The sequence below is a fragment of the Balearica regulorum genome, chromosome 5 (assembly GCF_011004875.1).
Source record: "Balearica regulorum gibbericeps isolate bBalReg1 chromosome 5, bBalReg1.pri, whole genome shotgun sequence".
Lineage (NCBI taxonomy): Eukaryota > Metazoa > Chordata > Aves > Gruiformes > Gruidae > Balearica > Balearica regulorum.
The window spans coordinates 64552377-64571693 of NC_046188.1; the positions used below are offsets into that span (position 1 = coordinate 64552377).

Sequence of the window (19317 nt, forward strand, 5' to 3'; positions counted from 1 at the left end):
TTTTACGGTAATTATTTTAATCATGGCTAGAGTGATGACACATACTAATTACAGTGTTATCCAAAGATAACACAAGAGGTGTGTAATTACCATTGTTACCAAAGGAGCTATAGTATAGCTGTTGCGTAAGTTCCATAAAATATATGTGGTTTCATTTACTGAGCAGCTTGCTCCCATTGCCCCTGTAGGCTGCAGATGCAGCGCTCACAAGCTCATCCTGACCTATATCAGAAATTCAAGTTCTGTGGTACAGGGCTTCTTGTTCTTAGTTTCTCTGGCAGAAATTCATAGACTCATAGAATGGTTTGGGTTGGAAAGGGACCTTAGAGATCATCTAGTTCCAACCCCCCTGCTGCGGGCAGGGACACCCTCCACTAGACCAGCTTGCCCAAAGCCCCATCCTACTTGGCCTTAAACACTTCAGGGAGGGGGCATCCACAGCCTCTCTGGGCAACCTGTGCCAGTGCCTCACCACCCTCACAGTCAAGAATTTCTTCCTACTATCTAATCTAAACCTACCCTCCTTCAGCTGAAGGCCATTACCCCTTGTCCTGTTGCTCCATGCCCTCGTAAACAGTCCCTCCCCAGCTTTCTTGCAGGCATCTTTACATACCGGAAGGCTGCTATAACGTCTCCCCGGAGCCTTCTCTTCTCTGGGCTGAACAACCCCAACTCTCCTAGCCTGTCTTCATAGGAGAGAAATTATTTCTCCAGTTCCCATCTCTCTCTTGTCCCACTCTTTTTTTAGCTTTTTTTTTTAAGGGTTTACTTAAGTGATACTTGGACTTCTGAATCCTCGAGCTGTGCTAAGGCTCATGTGCCCAGTGTTTTGCTGAAGTGGAGTCTTAGCTGAGATGCCTTTGCAAAGTTGAAGCACCCTTGCATAGCCCTGAATTAGACTGGGTTTCAGAGCTAATAAACAGGGAGAAGACTTTGACTTTCAATTACTACTTTAGTAAGTACTATTACGTGACGAGTGACTTCTGTGTTCCTTAGTTTCCTTATCTATGAAGAGGGGGTATGGTGCAACCTTTACCAGAGAGCAACTTCCACTAATAAGCAATAGATAAGACACAACCACTGCAATTTGCTTCTCTTGCTTTTTCAATGTCAAAGTAGCATTTCTCATGTCAAAGAGCATTTAAAATACAAAGCAAAGCTGTCCTTGTTTGTGACTTTGGCTAGACTTGAACTATGAGTGCTGTGTTGAGAGATTTTTTTCAATAAATGCACCTTGGGGAAAGAACAGCTCATTTCCCGAAAGAGACGAACCCTTATGAAGTAGGGAAGCATTCTTCCGACTTTACAGATGAGGAAATGGAAGAATGAAAGCCATTTGTAGAGGGCAACAGGATAAATTAACCCCACTGCAAAACTGCCGATAAAGTCCAGAACCTTTTGACTCTGGTTATCTGCTATAACCAATACAACCACCGCACCTCACTGGAACAAAGATATTGAGAAATTGATAAGAGATGGATCACTTGCTCCTGAAGAAAGGCTTGTGTTCCTGAAAGCTTCTTTGGTTTTTCTTTCTTGCACCCCAGCTACACTGGTTGGTCTAATAAGGTGTTCTGCCTTTCCTTACAATTTTGATGTCTCTTCAATCCTGATAACGTAGCAGCTACCATTACCAATACACTTAAATAATTCCATTTTCCCTGGTTCTTAAGCAGTTTTGACTCGGGTCAGTACAATTGTGAAGCACAGTTGAGCTTATTTATGCCAGATGAATTGTGTGTGATATCTTATTTCATGCTTGACAGGTTCTGGTTTATTCCCGCTGATTTTACGTATTGCTTAAATTTGCAATATAGTCAAGAATACCTCGTGAAGGAAGGTGGATTTACCAGGATTTCAGATGATGCATGTGTGTAATTGATACAATTTAAGAAAGGCTCTATAGCATGAGTAGTCAATTAAAAAAAAAAAAACCAAACCAAAACACAGAAAAATTAGAAGCCTGGGGAGGTTTGCTTGGCTCAGAATATTTACTAGCCAACATTCCCTATGCACTTTATAATATGTACGTCTGTATGTTTTGTTAGACTGTATTTGTAGTCCATTTCTTCCAAATTCTTTATAGTCATATTTCACACCAAAAGTTGAAAAAACCCAAACAAATCTGTTTTCCCAGCTTCAGGTGACTGAGAGAGACTTCATTTTTTCCCTACAAGTAATTAAGCAATAAAACCTAACTGGTGGGTGTGCATATTGTGTAACTTCCATAAACCCTGGGGTGTGTCAGAAGGTAAAGAGAAAAGGCAGAGCCTTCAGCCATCATCTATTGTGCTTATTGCCTAAGAGCCATTTGCTCTGTGTACCTCATTGTCCCCCTAAATTCCAGCATTTCAGTTTGCAAAAAAAACAGGTTAGCATTAAGCTCAGAATTATATGTGAACACCCAGAAGCTTTAAATCATTCCTAGCATGCTTACTTGATATGTTAAAGCAACTTCTGGGGGAAAAAAAACAACAAACCAAACCCCAAAAAACCAACAACCAACAAAAATGGTACTTGCCAAATGTTTGGGCATACTTGAATCAATCATAATTCCTTAGTACAAGAGAAAAAAAAAATACGATTTTCATTTTATATTCAAGTTAACCTCCTACAGCTGCAGAGGTAGGAGAATCTCCAGAAAGATTAAAAGAAGAATTCTCTCCAATTCAACAGCTATCGTGGATGCAGAAGGTCAGGAAAACACCTGTGAGAGCAGAGCCATAAGTAGGCAGTCTCTGTGTACAGTACTTCTCAGTTGAAAACCATTAACCGAGACCTGTGAGTTGTTAGCAGTGTTTCGCAGCAGCAGCCGGCTTTGAATTTGAAGCCTATTTGTAGAGGCTCTGACCATGCGCACCAGCAGTGAGATGAGGAAGGTTTCCTCCTCTTCTTCGAAGACTTGGTTATGTTATCTGTGCAGGTTCTCTTGCTTCAGTTCACGTTCTTCCTAGAGGGAATATAATAAAGTAGATTCAAACAAAAGCAGCTTCCCTCCTTAATAGAAATGACCAGCACCAGACATGACGTGTTTTTGCTTTGTTCTGCCCATTCCTTTTTTCTCTATGGGACAGGCTACAGAAATTTTTCGATCTTTTATTTGCTGGTTGTGGACAGGAAAAAAACCAAACTGTCGTAGTTCCCACTCTACAACCACAATATTCCCTCTCCACTCTAAGACGACTTTCAAACTTTCTTCCTGGCTTTTATTTATAGTTGAACAGATCCAAATTCTGACTGCCAGGCAACTAGCAAAGTTGCTTTTTCAGCACAGAAACCTGGGTATGCATCTCCACGCCAAAAAAAAAAAAGAGACAGTTAAAGCAAAGTGGTGTTGAAATCTGTGCTAGAAGTGACTTTTCCATCTAGAACTTTTCCCAAGAATTACAGGCCTAAAGCAAATGAAAATCCCACAAACTTAATGGGAATGCAGTAAGTACCCACACCACCACAGACTCTAGTAGCTCTTCATCCAGGAGACACCTTTCTCTTTTATAGCCCAGCTATTTGTCAAATGCGCGAGGAGATTAGCCCCTGACACAGTTAGCTAATTAATATTGCAAAATACTATCATGGAATGTCATTGAATGTAAATGGGAGGCAATTAGATGCATTATGTAGGCAACCAAGTCTTACACAGTGCACTTATGAAGAGGATGGGATTAAAAAATGCAGTAGGAGCCATTTAAAATGGGGGTTGTCATTTGCTTAATGCAGTGAATTATTTCATAGTCTGGAGAGACTTCAGAGGATCATTTCTGGAATTCTAAAATGAACACTAGTGAACAAAAGCAAAAGAAGCAGCGTACCAGACTTGTAAAAGCTGGCTGCTTGATTAAAAGGTGCCTTCTACGTCACCGAAATGGGGAGCAACCTGGGTGCTTCGATGTATGCATCCTGTACCGTTTTCAGATGTGTCGGGTTATCCGAGACACCCGCCCAAGACTGGCAGATCTGATGCAGATGGGAGGCCGATGGCCGCCTGGAGCGGCAGGTGGAAGAGGACATCTGAAATGGCACTAAACGGCCGCATTTAGGGAGCGGACTCCCCTGTGAAGTATCACATTTGCAGGTACAGTCTGAATTTCTGTACCTTTGAGATAGTGTCCTACCTGAGTACTACTCAGAGGTGCAGGCGAAGGGATTCCAGCTTGGCCACGGGCCGAATCCCCCCGTTGGGTTATGTGCTCCAGGTGCCCCCGTTCACTGCTGCCTCGTGCGTGTCGCTGCATAGCACGCTTATCATATGTCTGTAGGATTCTTGCACTATTTATAAATGTTACAAAAATTCTCCATCTCTGTGTAACTGATACCCATCTGGAAGTAATTTGCAAATGACTGAAACAGCAATGGTCAGAGTCAGTGAGGAGCAGACCACCAAGGGTTTTGCCACAGCAGTTAATGAAGTGTATTCTCCAGAAGATGTTAACGTAAATATGCTGCAGCCCTGAACTTGATATGGAAACTAAAAATCCTTGAAGAACTTGGCCACAGTTTTCTAACCACACCTTGAAGTATTTATAGAAAGTTAGAACAGGGAAACATAGTTAGATAATGCAGTGTTTTTAGAAAGCAGAAAGCACTTTCCAGTGTGAATTTTTAACTAGAAGAGCCAGGCTGTGTTATGTTTTGGTGCTCTTCTAAATGGTTGCAGTTGCTTCTAATATTTAAAGTTACTTAAAAGAGTCTGAAGGATTTTAACTATATGATTTCCATTCACTGTGTTTGTGAATGATCTGTGGGATTAATTAAAAAGGCACTCTCTCCTCAAGGAAGGTAAATCAAAATGATTTTTATTCTTGGCCAGTTTTCCAGTCTGGCTTCAGAAACTTGAACCACTTGAATAAAGCAAAAGTCTCCTTGACTTAATGACCTTTTCACCTTGTTTTGATTTCCACTCTTAACCCTTTAAAATGTTGTCAGTGTATTTGCCCTGCACTGATGGGTAAGGTTTAGATGATAAGATTTTGGCTGGCTGGCTGCTGGCCCACGTGAGAGCTGGTAGGAAGGCAGAGGACAGCAAGCTGTCCTGCTGTCTGTCTGTAGGTTGCCTGTGACACGAGCGTGCGGTTGTCCGAAGGTGAGCACCGGTCACCTCCCAACTAGTCAGCCTCGGGACAGCACTCTGACCTACTCCGACAAGGGTGAGGGAGGGAGGAAGGATGCTCTCTGACTGTTGTGGTTTTGAAGACCGTATATAGCCAGTAATACTGCAAGGAGAATAATCACTGCTGAAGGTACCAAGAGGCAGCAGTGCTCGATTATCTTCTGGATGTGTGCTGGTACCAAAGTCTGCTGTGATTCTGGTTTTTGTTCGTATACGATATGAAACAGTCTGTTTTCTGTGACGCTACTTGTTTTGGTTTTTTTTAATCAATCTAAGGAAAACTTTATTAAGGTTTTTATTTAATGGTTGGTGAAAATGATTAGGGAATTAAAGTGATAAAAGGAAGATTTAGATCAATAAAAGTTTTTTCTGAAAGACAATGCTAATTTGCTTTTTGAGAGATGAATAAACAGCAAGCGAAAGAGAGCCCACGTGCAACTGTAATTTTTCAGGAAAAGAAATAGTACAGCTGAGAATTTGCTTGACTATTACATCTGTGCTGATTACAGCACTAAGACATCTTGCTTAAACATCTCAAACCCCTCCCCGCCCCTACCAGAGTCTCTGATCATGGCTTTTAATTGACAAAGTATATTTTAAGAACATAAGGATTAATTAAAATGCATACTGGCAGTGAAAATGAGGTGGTTTAGCCATAAGGTTGTAATCAGGAAGTATCTGCAAGGGAAATGTCTAGAGTTATTTTTCCTTTTGGCTGCAGCTGAAGATGACCACCTGGCTGAAATGTCACAGCTGCTTGCTTTTGTAGTATCTATTTCAGTGTGTAATTTAGATGGTCCCCTTCCTTCCAATTTCTGCATCAGCACCAAGTTGTGTTATCCTTGAGGAGGAAGGGCGAGTGTCTGTCTCTTTTATTACTTGGGTTTTATGAATAAGGCATGTCTTGGAGTTCTGCCAAGGCCACCAAGGCTGAGCTGTTAGTTTGCGATGCAATGTCTTTCCTCACCTGGCTGTGGAGCATTTGGTGGAAGGAGGTTTTTGTCCTTCAGCGCTAGGTCTTTTAAAATAGTACTTTCAAGGTAGCATGTGAATGTTGATGCAGTGGTGCAATTCCTCTCCCTTTCATAAACATGAATAGTCCCAGGATTTGTACTGGAAAGCTGAAGGCAAAAGGCTTGTTTCAAGTAGAAAAGGTAAGGATGAATCTTCATGGTAAGAGTTGTCCTGATGCCTGGTATTAGCTGGCATGTGGTAACTGAGGCTGCGGTTAAACATCCTCTTGTGAAACTGGCTGGTACGGTTAGGGACGTTACCACCCTGTATCTGTGCAGTCAGCCCCACCAGCGGAGACAGGAATGAGCCGAGAGCTCTCTTCAGCTGCCTTGTTATAAAGGCAGCCAGCGTAGACATCCTCTGTTGGTATTTCAAAAATAGCCAGCTGACGTTGGGTTGGAAGCCGACGAGTGCTCTTCATCCATCTGCCAGCTCTGAATATTTGAACAGCTGGAGGAGGTAATTTCCTCAGTTGTTCCAGCTTGAATTCCAAGAGGTAAAGTTCTAATGAAGAAGATGCAAGGTGTAGGTTTCGCGTGTGGTAGCAAGTTAAGAGCCTAAGCTTCGACTTGACCGGCTAGCATACATTAGCAACGTTTGCTGCCTTGTGCGCGCCAGAGCTTTAGAAAGTGCATCAGCATGTTGTAACTTGCACCTTCAAATTCTAGTCAAGACAAACCTTTAGGCAAAGACTCCCAAGTAGAATTAACCACAATCAGCTAAGATATTTTTAAACATCACCTACTTGGTCTGCACTAGATGCTAAATTATGTTTAAAAACATGTTGGCCAACCCGTGTTTAATTAATGCTTTCTTATCTATGCGAGTCCTAAATCAGTTTGATTCTGGATGAATTTCAATCCTGCTGATACAAGAATAATATTTCTGTAGCTTAGAAGGTTGTTACTGTGCTTAAGAGTTGCACATTTTTCCTGTTTGTGGGGACAGACGCTAGTGGGTCGAGTAAATTCCATTTTTTTTGAAGATGAGGAAGCTTCCAGTTTCTGTTTCTACATGTTAATTTCAAAAGTTGGCATGGTTGTGTAGAAGGATCCCAAGACTGGTTATTCTGCTGCAAGTACATTTAGAGAGAAACAAAACTTTTTCCTTATCTGTTGTCTTCGAGTTTCAGCGTTCAGCGTTATTTTCATATGCACATGCTCACAGAAGCTGGCTTAGCTACATGGCCTGGAGGCTGAACTGTGCAGTGTTATGCTTCAAGACCCATCTTATGAGCCTCGATCTATTATGCTGCCTGAGCTGTCTGAACGTATAAACCAGATAAGAAACTTCTGGAGGCCGAGCAGTAGCCTCAGAAGCTCTCGGGCTGAGTCTCTCCAGGTAAGAGTCCCCCAAAACGATGCTTGTGCCATGCAGGCCTTCTTTCAGTTTCAGGAACTGGAGTACAGCACAAAAGATGTATGTGTCCGAGGGAGCAGCTAGCCCATTCCAGGCTCAAGCCTCAAGAAGAGTCATGTGTAGCTCTGCAAAAGCCTTAGATATAGACAGAAAAGCAGAAAAACCCCAAATCCTATACATTGGAGGTAAACGCATTACCCCCATACTCCAAGAAAGTAATTGAGTGCATTCTGTCATCATAGTGTCACGGTATGATGCGGTGTGTTACCGTAAGAAGACGTGGTAAGGAATTAAGTCATTCTTTTATCTCCCTTCCTCCCCTCCTCTTGGGTGGTTGTATTTTGGTATATTTTTTGTGAGTACTGTGACTACTGCGGTACTCTTTGCCTGATTAGCATTGGCAGATTTTATCCTGGCACAGAACTAGTAACCTGTGCTCGTGTAAAGTTCTTTTTCTGCCCTTCCTATATAAAAGTAAAATTCTAGATGATTCTGATAAAATATTTTTGCCTTTTTTTTTTTTTTCCCCAGCTGGGGGAAAGTTAATGCTTGACCTAAATGGGAAACAAAGAATCATAGTGAAAGTTACTCCCATTTCTCTGAGGTTGTTCATTGTGGAGATGTCTACAAAATCTGGGTCTTGTGTTTACCCAGTGTGTGTCTGAAGTGGTTAGAAAACCGGTAGCAGAGGTTTAATTGCCAAATATACACAGATTTAATGCACTTCCACATTTTGCAGCGTCACTTGCTAGATGCATGATCATTCAAAAGATTCCATGCCTGGAAAGCCAATAAATGCCAGGGCAAGAGACGGGCTGTATGGACAATCAAAGCAGCTTTGAGGATTTACTATCTCAACAGTCAATTTTTCACCCTCTCATGTCTAACCATCAGTGTATTTCATGATGTTGGAAACCTCCTGAGCGTCCGCAAAGCACTGTCTGCTGAAGGTACAAATCTGTAGTTGATTGAATTGGTGCATCCCAGCTGATCAAAACCAGGCTTGGTCACTTCGATCTCTGTGTCTCTGCTTTACAGACTAGGTAAGTGAAATGTGTTTATAGCTAGGAAGGAGCATGTTGATGCTGGAAGAGCTCCTGTCGCTTCAGTGGAGCAGCCCACCTGCTGATCCGCATGGGCAGCTGAGAGCCCGTGTCCATCATGTGCCATGCTGTGTTGGTATGAAACCCACAGATCCCTCTCGGAGAGTCGGAGTCCTCTGAACTGGAGCTGTCAACCGCAATTCCCCCTTTCCTCAACAGCCTGCCCACTGCTGTGGAAGTCGCTCCCATAGCACAGCTAAATTCCGCTGATCTCTGAGCATCCACAGCAAAATGGATAAGTTAATGTTAGACATGGCTTTTTTGAGGGGATGGGAAGAAGAAAGAAAATCCTGAAAAACACTCAGCTCCCCCCTACCCTGCCACTGGAGTATCACTGTGCGTCGCGGTGAGGAACATGGAACACTTGTCTCTGCTCCTTCTCCAGTAAACACTATGGCATCTGCAATGTTTGCTATTTGGGCAATGAGAAATTAAAAGAAAATAGAAATCCAGAGTGGCAGAACCTAGATAAGCATATGTGGACTCACCCAAGTGCCTTGAGATAGCGATCAAGGGAAAGGTGTACTTGGCCTATGGTAAAGCAAAGGAAAGTTATCACGATGCTGATAACAGTGCAAGATGTGCAAAGTCAATTGAAGAGAAGGTGCGTTTTATAAAACATATTCTGCTTTCTACTTTGGAGGTAGGAGAAATCAAAGTTGCTTACTGCAACAACTTGTCATTACTGGTATAGACTAGTTGTTACCACTTTTCAAGACTACACGATATTGTTGCTTATTTTTAAGAGATGCCCATGTTAGAAAATTTGTGCAAACTTCTGTTTTTTGCTGGAGATTACTAGTTGGGACTACAAAACCAACAGCTCATAATGTGTAATACTTAGTTTATCTGTATTTCCTTAGGTGTGTATGCGTTACAGCCTGTGGGCTTTGCTGCAAGGACGTCTTGCCCAAATCAGATACTGCTTGCAAATTGAATGATAGAGTATATTTTGCATGGATGGAAATGCTTTCTTGCTTCAAAATGAATCATAATTTATTTTCCTGTTAACAAGAAAAAAATACAAATGTTCTTTGATAGTCTAGGAAAAGCAATATGTTAGAGTCATATTTTGTCTTGCAGTGGGTGCTGGTGACTCTTGCTGGCAACTTAACAGTAGAACTTACGGACAAGCTTTAGACTTCTTTTAATCAATCAGTTTAGTTTACTTAGGCATTTTAAATTTTTAGACCAGGAATGCATTTTGAAAACCTATTACCTTGAAGTTCACTATAACTTTGAGAAAGCTGCAACTGCTAGAAAGGGAAAGCTCAGGATGAGAGAAGTGCCTACTCAGCTGCATGGACTTGGTGCAGTTTTAGTGCTGGTTGTAGTTGCAGACTTCCTTTTTCAGTCCTGATGTGTCTTGGCTCGCATACTTGCGACTTTATAAATAGCAGTTGAGGTTGTATAATACTGAAACTACTGCAAGAAAAGGAGAAGGGGACAAATGCATTTTTCCATTAGCAACCGCAGAATAAAGTAACCATTTAGTTATGCTAAATTGGCATGGAAGAATTGGGAGTAATCTGTAGGTTATTGATTGGCTTCACAGCAGTGCAGCAGGCTGCAGCTGACAAAAGTCCCAAAGGGGCTATTTGCTAATCACAGATAAGCAAAGTGAAGTTTAGACCGGTGATATGGCTTCTATTTACCAGCACCTCCCCTTCTGCAGCTGCCCGGCTTGGGTCAGAGCTGGCTGCCAGGCAGGGGATGTCTGCACAGGGGAGGCAGCAAGCCCCTGGTATTTTCCTGCAAATGGCTGTGCCTTGTGTGTAAAGCATCAAACCTTGGTGAATAAATTCTAGCACGTAATTACATCATCTGTTAAGAAAACTGAATTCTGTTCCAAAGTGGCTGCTTTTCTGGAATAAGTGAAAACTGAAGCTCTTAAGTTTGAGGAAAATTTAGTCCATGATAGCCAGCGAGTGTGTCTGTAAGGTATTTTCAAAGGTTACTTCTGTTGCAGGAGAACATGAAGTAAAATTCAAGTTTGTGTGGGAACCACAAAGAACCCGAAAAAGTTGATGTTAGGGACAGGTTTGTAAGGATGGTGGAATAGTTTGATGTAAGGCAGCAAAAAACTAAAGAAATTGCAAAAGTGCAAGTGAGGAAGCAATAGAATATTTTCCAGTGGGATGAAAATAGATAGGTAAAAGTTGGAGAGCTTAAAGGAGACGTTGCATGGGCACTCAGCCAGTGGTGGACGGTCTGAAGGCAACTATGGAACGTTCAGCCTTGACGAAGTATTGGGTTTTACCAGAAAGCAGCTAATGTAGAAGAAAAAATAATATATTAGGTGATTTATTAGGACGTGTCAGGATTGCAGTCTGTGTCAGTATCTGAATTTTCAATGAGGAAGTAAGATTACAGTTGATCCATGGAAAAAGTAGTCAATGTATTGTTATCAGAGACAAGATGGACAGATAAAGTTAGGAGGGTCCCAGAATACCGCCAAAGGAAAAAAACCCACAGCAAATCACTTTGGGTGTGTGCCCGAGATCCTCAGAAGGGCAGGAGGAGACCTAATCTTCTGCTCAAGTAACCTGAGGTTCCCCACCATCTGGGGTGCAAGGCAAGCAGAGAGGTTTCCAAGGCGTTTGTATTGCATCCTGTCAAAATGAGAGTGATGGTTTTAATTGTTACGGACAAAAATGTATCCCTGGGACATCCTCCCTGATTTTGGAGTGACACCAGTGATTAACTTGGCTCAGTTAACATGCAGCCGGGTTGCCAGACTCATAATTGCAGAAGTTTTAATTTCCCAAAAGAGAGAAAACGGTCTTTGCTGCTTTCAGAAGAGTTTCAGTGCAAGACGCTATGCTTGCTGTGTACTGTGGGAATGAGATACCATGGAAGATTATTCCCCAGCCAGGTTGTATCCCGATTTCTGTAATAACAAGGTGTCCTCTGTATCTGGAGATCATTTATTGTGTCACCTAAAGTAATGATTAGAGGGTATTGCTCACCTGTGTATGACAGGATAGCAGAAGTATTTTGTCCTCCATATGTCCTACTCTATTATCTTGCTATGCTGAAATTGCCTTTGTCTATTTGAATTTGTCCAAATTTGTGGAAGTGTTGTCCCATTGAAACAGTCAATTTTGATTTTTTTTTTTTTCCTAAGGTAAAAAATAGAGGGCTACGATTTTCAATACCAAGCAATTATAAGGAGATTGTTGACTTAGAAGATAGATAGTAATGTGGTTACACGTGACAATGGTGATTCCACTGCAGAAGCCTCCAAGGTGTAAGTCGGCTGGGCTAACTCAGGATACCTGCCGTCCTGGACAGAGTTTCCAAACAAGGGGAGTCGCGAATGAGTTAGCAGGAAAACTCTTGGTCAGTGTGATACACATTTACACCCTGCTTAGATGGTGCCTGCTGCTGTGTCTGTGTACCTTGAGAAGTAAAAGACAGCAAATTAATTTTTTTGTGGCCTATGGCATAGCAGGGCACTTTACAATTGTCAGTTAAATTAAGTCTTTACTGTCTTTGTGGATGAATCCCTTTTACAGTCTGCTGCCTTTTGGAAAAAGACCTCTGACTAATGGTGGTGTGCCTTGACTCGGTAACTATAGATGGACTTTCAGCCCAGGTCTCTGAGACTCTTTCCACTCAAAATGAAGGGAAGATTGGGTTCTCGACTCACGATAGTGTGAATGTAGAGCTGCCTTCGGGTAGCTCCGTAGCAGTGTGGAGTTGACCCACCATGGGCTGGTCCCAAGCATGGTAGTGGGTCTTGTTGCAGGGAGATGAAGCTTCCTTCCTTTCTGTTGTGCTGGAGTTTGGGGCTTGGTAAAGCTGTGATTTTTCCTTAGCCCACTTACTGTGTGTGTGAGAGATGGAAAGAGAGAAATGGAGGTGCTTTTTGAATATTTAACTGTTTTAAATAAATTAAACTGTTTTTATATTTGAAAAACTGAGACTATTTTTGAGACATGCTGAAAGGAGGTGACATGGAAAATCTGACGGATTGATTTTAGTGACATCGTAATTGATATACTGTACATGCACTATATTATGTGCTATTAACTTTTTGTTTCTCTCTTTAAAATGAACCTTGTTATGTAAAGAGAGATCTTTCCATCCTCCCAGCCGCTGCGTGCTGCAGCAGAGGGAAGCGTGCCGAGAGCGGCGTGTGATACGTTGGTCTTTGCCTGCTGGAGAGCTGCAGTTGAAACCTCCTAACGAACAGCCGTGCTCCCCAAGGCTAGGACGGGAATGATAAATGTATATTTGGCAAACTGATTAGTAAAGCCTTTGCACACTTGGCTAGTTGTATCCTGTTTCCTGGAAGGGTGCCAGATGGAGGAGAAACGGAAATGTAATGGATTGCAGGTTGGGGGTTTTTTTCTGTTCATTGGTTGCAAAAAGGCTGAATAAACAGGAGTTGCCTTGAGGTAGGCGAAGTTTTGCTATTTGAAGTCACGCAAGTCTTACTCCGGCTCAGCTGTATTTTGTTTCCAGGGCTCTGTAGGTTGTGTTAGTGACACTCAGTGAGGTTGGGGGAGGCTATTCAACTGGATTTAGTTTAGTTTTTTTAAAACAAATCATAATCCCCAGTCTCTTCGAGGGGGAGGGACAAGTTAGAGCAGATGCCTGACGAGCCGCACACCAGCCTGTTTAACGGGGAACCTCAGCAGAGCCCTGGCCAGAGCTGCCCGACACACGTCTATCCGGGCTGCTGCTGCTTGAAGCCTGTGGTAGGTAATCACCGTCAACTAGTAGCGTTTGAGTGCCAAAATAATTTGGTGCTTATAGCCTCACCTCAGTTAAATTTTGCTTGATTTAAGGATTTCTGTTTTGATGTTTTGGACACTTTTTAAAATAAACATGTGTTTTGCAGATCACTGGCGCTTTGGTGTAGAGACCGAGCGTGGTTTTTTTCTGTTAACAGTGAACTTCTTAGGAAATTGTTAAAAAGCAAGACATGAAATATTGCAAACCTCCCACCACGTCCCACCAGATAAAGTTAATACAGTTGATTTGGGAAGCTACTGACGACAAAATGAAATTTAGGGGAGTGTTTAGTTGCCACCTGGAATTTTTCATTCATGTTAAAAATTCAAAGTATTTTGAAAAATCATGTCACGGCTCTGAAATCCTGAGGTTGTTTGCAAACAGGAGATTTCAAGACTAAGTATTCATTGATTCTTTCTATTTTTTTTCTGGTTTCAGAGCTGGTTGGTTATACACAAGCCACATAGACAAACTTTTCTCAGCAGTCAGGAGATGTGTTTTTTAGGAGAGAAGCAGCTAAGACTTAAGCATGCTCGTAATGATATCGGAGCCATAGCTACGGTGATTGGGGTGTGCGTGAGAATACAAGGACTAAATGCCAAGGTCTACTTTAACAAATGATTAAACTACACAGTTTTCTGAAATCAAGTAGTATCTGCTGCTGCTGTCACCTTCCTGTTCGTGAGAAGCCATCCTCTTCTCCCTGGGTTTATAAATAAAACCATCTACCTTTGACAAAAACATAAACTGTGTCAGGCAGCGTTTTATTAAGTCATTAATTCTGTTGCAAGCAGATTTATGTAGGCATCAAATGCTTTGGGTAATCTCTTTTATGTAGTTAGAGACTAAGATAAAAACATAATAACGTTGCTATGTTCTGGCAAGCTGATACTTTAGATGATACTCTTGTTATTTCCTTCATTTGCCTCTTTGAAATAATATTTTCCCCTTTGTGGCTGGCTTGCTTCACAGTGCCCTGTGACAGCAGAGGTGGGGTTTGATGTTCTGTAACCTTTGTTAAAGCACATTGACTGTTTTTTAATTATTAACATTCTACTGCATTGTACGTAGTGTTTCCACTGGATGATTTAGTTGTACAACCTTGCTTTTGCTCAGCTTGGATATGAAACCAAGTCTGAAATGAAAGCAAATACTTTAGCTGAAATGATGGCATCTTTTGGCAGCTATGCGCTACCAGGTGGTCTGCGTTACTGTCTTTTACCCTTAATAGTTGTGACACAAGGTATTTTATTAGCAGCTCAACAAAGGTTGGACCACACAGGGTCTGCTGGTCAGGGTAGAGGTAAAATTTGAAGAAAAAATAAGTAGTGGGGTCGGGGCCATAAGCTATTTGAAAGCGGCTGTTTTGGCTGCTGGTTCTGCTTTCCTGCTTTGTGTTCTGCAGGGTCTCCTGTATTTATTACTTTTAATATCATGGTGGTTTTCACAATTTACTTTGTGTTAGTGTCTAGCAGTCCAAGTTTGAAACCAGCCGCATCTTGAGAGAGAGCGAGTACGACCGAGGATCCTGTTCCCTTTCTCCCTCCCCCCCAAACAGTTTTCTTTCCTGAAAAGCTTGTCCAAATAGCTGCCCAAAAAGATTAAATATGACCAAGATTGCACCTTGGTAATGTCAGCAGGCATCCTGTCAATTGTCAGCACCATGAATGTACTGCCTGCTTGCGAATAGTCTCTTCACATTTGAGTTTCTCATAGAAACTTTTCCCTGCCTCGCGCTAGCATCTAGCTATTTTTACTTAATTGCACAGTTTCTTTAAAAACTGCTGTATAGATTAAAAACACATGGGTACAAGAGCGTGTGTTTCAGCGGAGCAATGCTGAAAGCCAGAGAATCGTGTTAATAGTTGGTAAATGCACTCTTCAAACGTAGTACCATAAGATTCTTTATCATTCTGGGGTGTGTTGGGTTTTTTTTTTCCTAGCCTCATGGATATACTTTTGCAAACACGCTGAATAATGCTTTCTCGTTGTTAAAAACGTGCAGTGACTAAAATAACTATTGTAAACTTGGAAGATCATGAATATGGCATAATCAAATGCAAAATGCACAGTTGCTTGCAAGATTGGATGTATCGGTGATTTTCTTTGTTAGATGGTGTAGACGTGCTGTATTTTGTGACTGAAATTATTATTGCAATTTTTTTGCAGGCGACTGGCTGGCAACGATCTTTCTTTTATCCATCCAAAGGCCTTGTCTGGGTTGAAAGAACTCAAAGTTCTGTAAGTAAACGGGTTTTAGAGCTTCATAGCTAGCTGTATGCTTTCTTAGTGCAAGCCAGGCTGTTTACTGGTAGGCTGGGGGAAAATATGTCTTGTAGCTGAAGAATCCTAAGAAGGAAAAATCCTACAAAGAACATGTAAAGCTTTTTGTTGTTCTCCACCCCCTCAGTTCACTCCGACAGGTGCCCTGACCTTATCAGCTAGTACTAGTACTTAGAGATTTAAAATGCTGTTTGACCTTTGAATCATCCCCTACTGGTGATAGAAATAATTTCTATAGTTTGATGCTTCTTTAGGTGAAAATGATTTACTATGAGAGAAAAAGTTTTAATAAAAAATAATTAGAATTGTGTGCCCTGTGTCCCATATCCTGTTTTCCTTCCTGAGATAAGAATATTCATTTCAACTGTTTTTCCATAACTAAGGCTAAAAAGAGCTTTCTGTTGTTTGGAGTTTGAAAAACCTGTATCCAGAAATTGTAGCGCTTATGCTGATGTAAATATTTCCAGTTGCTAGTATGGTAATAGATAGTTAATTCAACGCATATTTTAAGAAAAACAGTGGAAAAGGACCCCGAGATTGTAAAGAAAGACGCATCAACAGACAGCGCAAGTGGGGTTCAGATCAGGAAACTGCCCGTCTGCACTACCGCTTAATAGGATGTTTTGTAAATTGAATGCAGAGTGTCAATGCTCTTTGAAGGTATCTCCATCAGGATTCTCAGCACCAGAGGTGCCTGAAATTCTAGCAGTTCTTGAAAAATTTGGGACTTGGATATTAATTAACAATTAACTTACTTGTCCACTTGCCTTTTACCCCAGTAAGCACCAACATCTAATAAGATGTGATAATATGTGAGATCTCAGTTATTTATATTCTCTTTGTAAAAGAACTCCTCATACAATCATATGTTGTCCCATAAGAGAAGTTCTTAAAAAAACCCACAAACCCCAGTATAAATTCAGCTTGGCTCTAGTTTCATTCTGTGTCTTTTTAATGTTGTGCCCAGAGGTGCTTTGTTGTGAACACACTTTGTAAATTAGATTGTTAATGCATTGTGTATTGATGCGGCTTTAAGAAAAATTAGAGGTTTGTGTATTTTGTAGCATGTATAGGATGATTTCACAAGGAAATAATAAAATATCATTCATTGCAGCAAATTTATACTGGTGGTGTTCAACCTCTTCAGTGAGTTGCTAGGGGAGTTTCAGTGTATTATGGCAGAGGCTTTTGCTCTGCGAATTAACACAGTTAATGAATGAGTTGTAAATAAAACTCAGACCATTGTCTTGTTTCATCGTTGCCTTTGGGCATCTGGTCCGGATAATTCCACGTGCTTTTACGTACACTAGAAATCTGTGAAACCGTAGCAGGACCAGGGGCTCTTCTGTCACCTCTACTCTTGATAAAGATTATTGTCAAATTCTGCTTTACTAACACAGTGGATTTTTACAGAACCCTGCAGAATAATCAGCTGAAGACTGTCCCTAATGAGGCCATCAGAGGATTAAGCGGTTTACAGTCCCTGTAAGTTTGCTTTGCTTTTGTTCTTGTATTGTTCTCCAAGTTCCACTTCCAGCCACTTTGTACAAGTTTGCTTCATTCTATGGAATGTTGAAGTATAATCATATATGTGTAATAACGTACCTGGACTTTCTGATAGTGCAGTTTTGACTGGAGCAAAGTTTCCCAAGTAAAGTGCATAAGGAATTTTATTTGTCATCTCTGGTGGGGTGACCCAAATCCAAACTCTTTCAAAACCCAAATGCAGGTACAAGATTGCTGTATAAATGCAGTGGTGGTGGAGTTAGACATTTATCATCCTTCCTGCGTGTCCTAAGGTGTTTAAGCAATTTTAAAATGTTGTGCAAAAATGAATCATGCCCAGGTCTTTTGTATCTGGAGGAGGACAAGGGGTTTCTGGGAAGGAGTATTGCTTGAGACATGCACAGTATTGGTTTTACTGGAAGGTGTTGAAATCACACAGACAGTTATGAACGCCTCAGCCATTATTGCTAGTTGCTCATAAGATATTTCATATGTGCTTATACTATCTCATGGCTTATAAAACATATTATAAAGCTTCTTAATCAGACCTTAATAGTTACTTACAGCTCTCTAGGTGGTAGATGCTTATCATTGCCGTGAGGAGGTGGAAGGGGGAAGGGCTTCAAAATTTTTCCTCCTTTCTGCTTACCTACAGAGAGAGAGGGCAGATTATCTATTCTGTCTGTGCCAAAATTGAGGTTTCTGGCCTAAGATCCTGTTTCTTTCAGTGTTGCATCAGATTATGGAATAGTTTTGCAAGAAAAAAAATAAATTAGTTTTGCAAAATAGCTTTGCAAACTATTGTGCAACTTTTGCAAAGGTGCTTTTTGCATTCCCTAGACTTGGATCTTGGCCACTGTCTTCTTGTAGTTGCTCAGGTATTCCCGCCTTTTCCATCTGAAGAAAGCCCGGTAAGCAGCACGGGGCAGGATAAGATTGGCTGTGGATTATCCCGCTGGGGAGCGGGAGCCTGTGCAGAGCAGGGACGTGCCACCTCCCAGTGTGGCCACAGCCCTGTTTCTGCTGGGCTGCTCACCGGTGAGGATCTCCCGCGTGCCATGGCAAGCGTGGGAAGCGTGCAGCTCGCAGCATGAGAGAGCAGCGAGTTTTGATGCCGTGAGTTGGCCCTGATTTTTCCAGGTTTTTGGATCCAAGAGGAGGACAGATGCAGGTTTCCATTTGCAGCCATTTTGCAAATTTAACGTCCACGTTTCCCTCTAGTTTTAGTGCGTGTGTAGGAGAGAGAATATCTCAGTCTGAGGGTCACAGTCTGCTTTGTGCGAATGCTATATGCATTGTAATAATCCTTCAAATTACGTGATGTGAATACCCTTTTAGTAATTATTTAAAAAAAAAAAACAAAACCAAACCCCAAACCAAAACTCCTTCCTGGCTTCCAGCGCTTCTGTGATGCCAAAAAAAAAGAAACTGCTTTAGTAAATACTCTTGTTGTCTACAAATCATCCATTTCATTTTCAGTGAACATGCTGTTTTCTCTACTTATTTACAGTAATGTTTGTTCTCTAATTAAAGTTTAAAATATTAAATCTCCAGTTGCTGCTTTGATGATAATTTTATGTGCAAAAGGGAAGGGACAAAATTAAGGGGGAAATAATGAATGTATAAATTCAGCCAGCATCTCTCTCTCTTAAAATTCACGTATTTTTAATAAGATTGTAAAGAAGATGATGTTAGAGCCATTTGAAAAAAAGCAGACATTTAAGTTGTTGAAAAAAATCACAGAATGATTGCGTAATATTGTATAATGTAACCAGTATAATCACTTGACATAACATTATTGCAATTAAAATATAATAGTAACAATTTAAAGTATGATGAGGTTTCCCTTTCTGGGAGTTTCTTGTTCATAAACAAATGATAAAATCAATCAATATTAGGAAGGTGGAAAAAGGAAGAAATTGGGTTAATAAGTAGCAAGCTACTTGTTACTTTTTTTTCTGAGGAAAACCAAATTTCAGAATAGCTGTTAGAAATATGCTGGGCAAATCCCGTCTGGAAGTCATCAGTGTCAGAAGCTCAGAAAGATTTTTGGGTTTTATTTTTTTGTTTTGGTTTGGTTTTTTTTCTTCCACTGATGTGGATCAGGTTTTGGATTGTCCCCTGCTCTGTTCCTGAGAAGGCTATCTGTCTGCATTGCAACATGACTATAATTGGTTAGAATTAGCAGCAATTTGAGCATAA

At 41.2% G+C, this 19317-nt stretch overlaps 1 protein-coding gene across 2 annotated transcripts in view; it reads left to right on the top strand.

Moving 5' to 3' along the window:
- Positions 1–19317, top strand: part of LGR4 (leucine rich repeat containing G protein-coupled receptor 4) — an 80548-nt gene that overhangs the window by 34619 nt on the left and 26612 nt on the right. For both annotated transcript variants that reach the window (XM_075755317.1, XM_075755318.1), the window contains exons 3-4: positions 15496–15567; positions 17023–17094. In XM_075755317.1, the coding sequence (XP_075611432.1) occupies positions 15496–15567; positions 17023–17094 (144 nt within the window). The remainder of the gene's footprint in view (positions 1–15495; positions 15568–17022; positions 17095–19317) is intronic.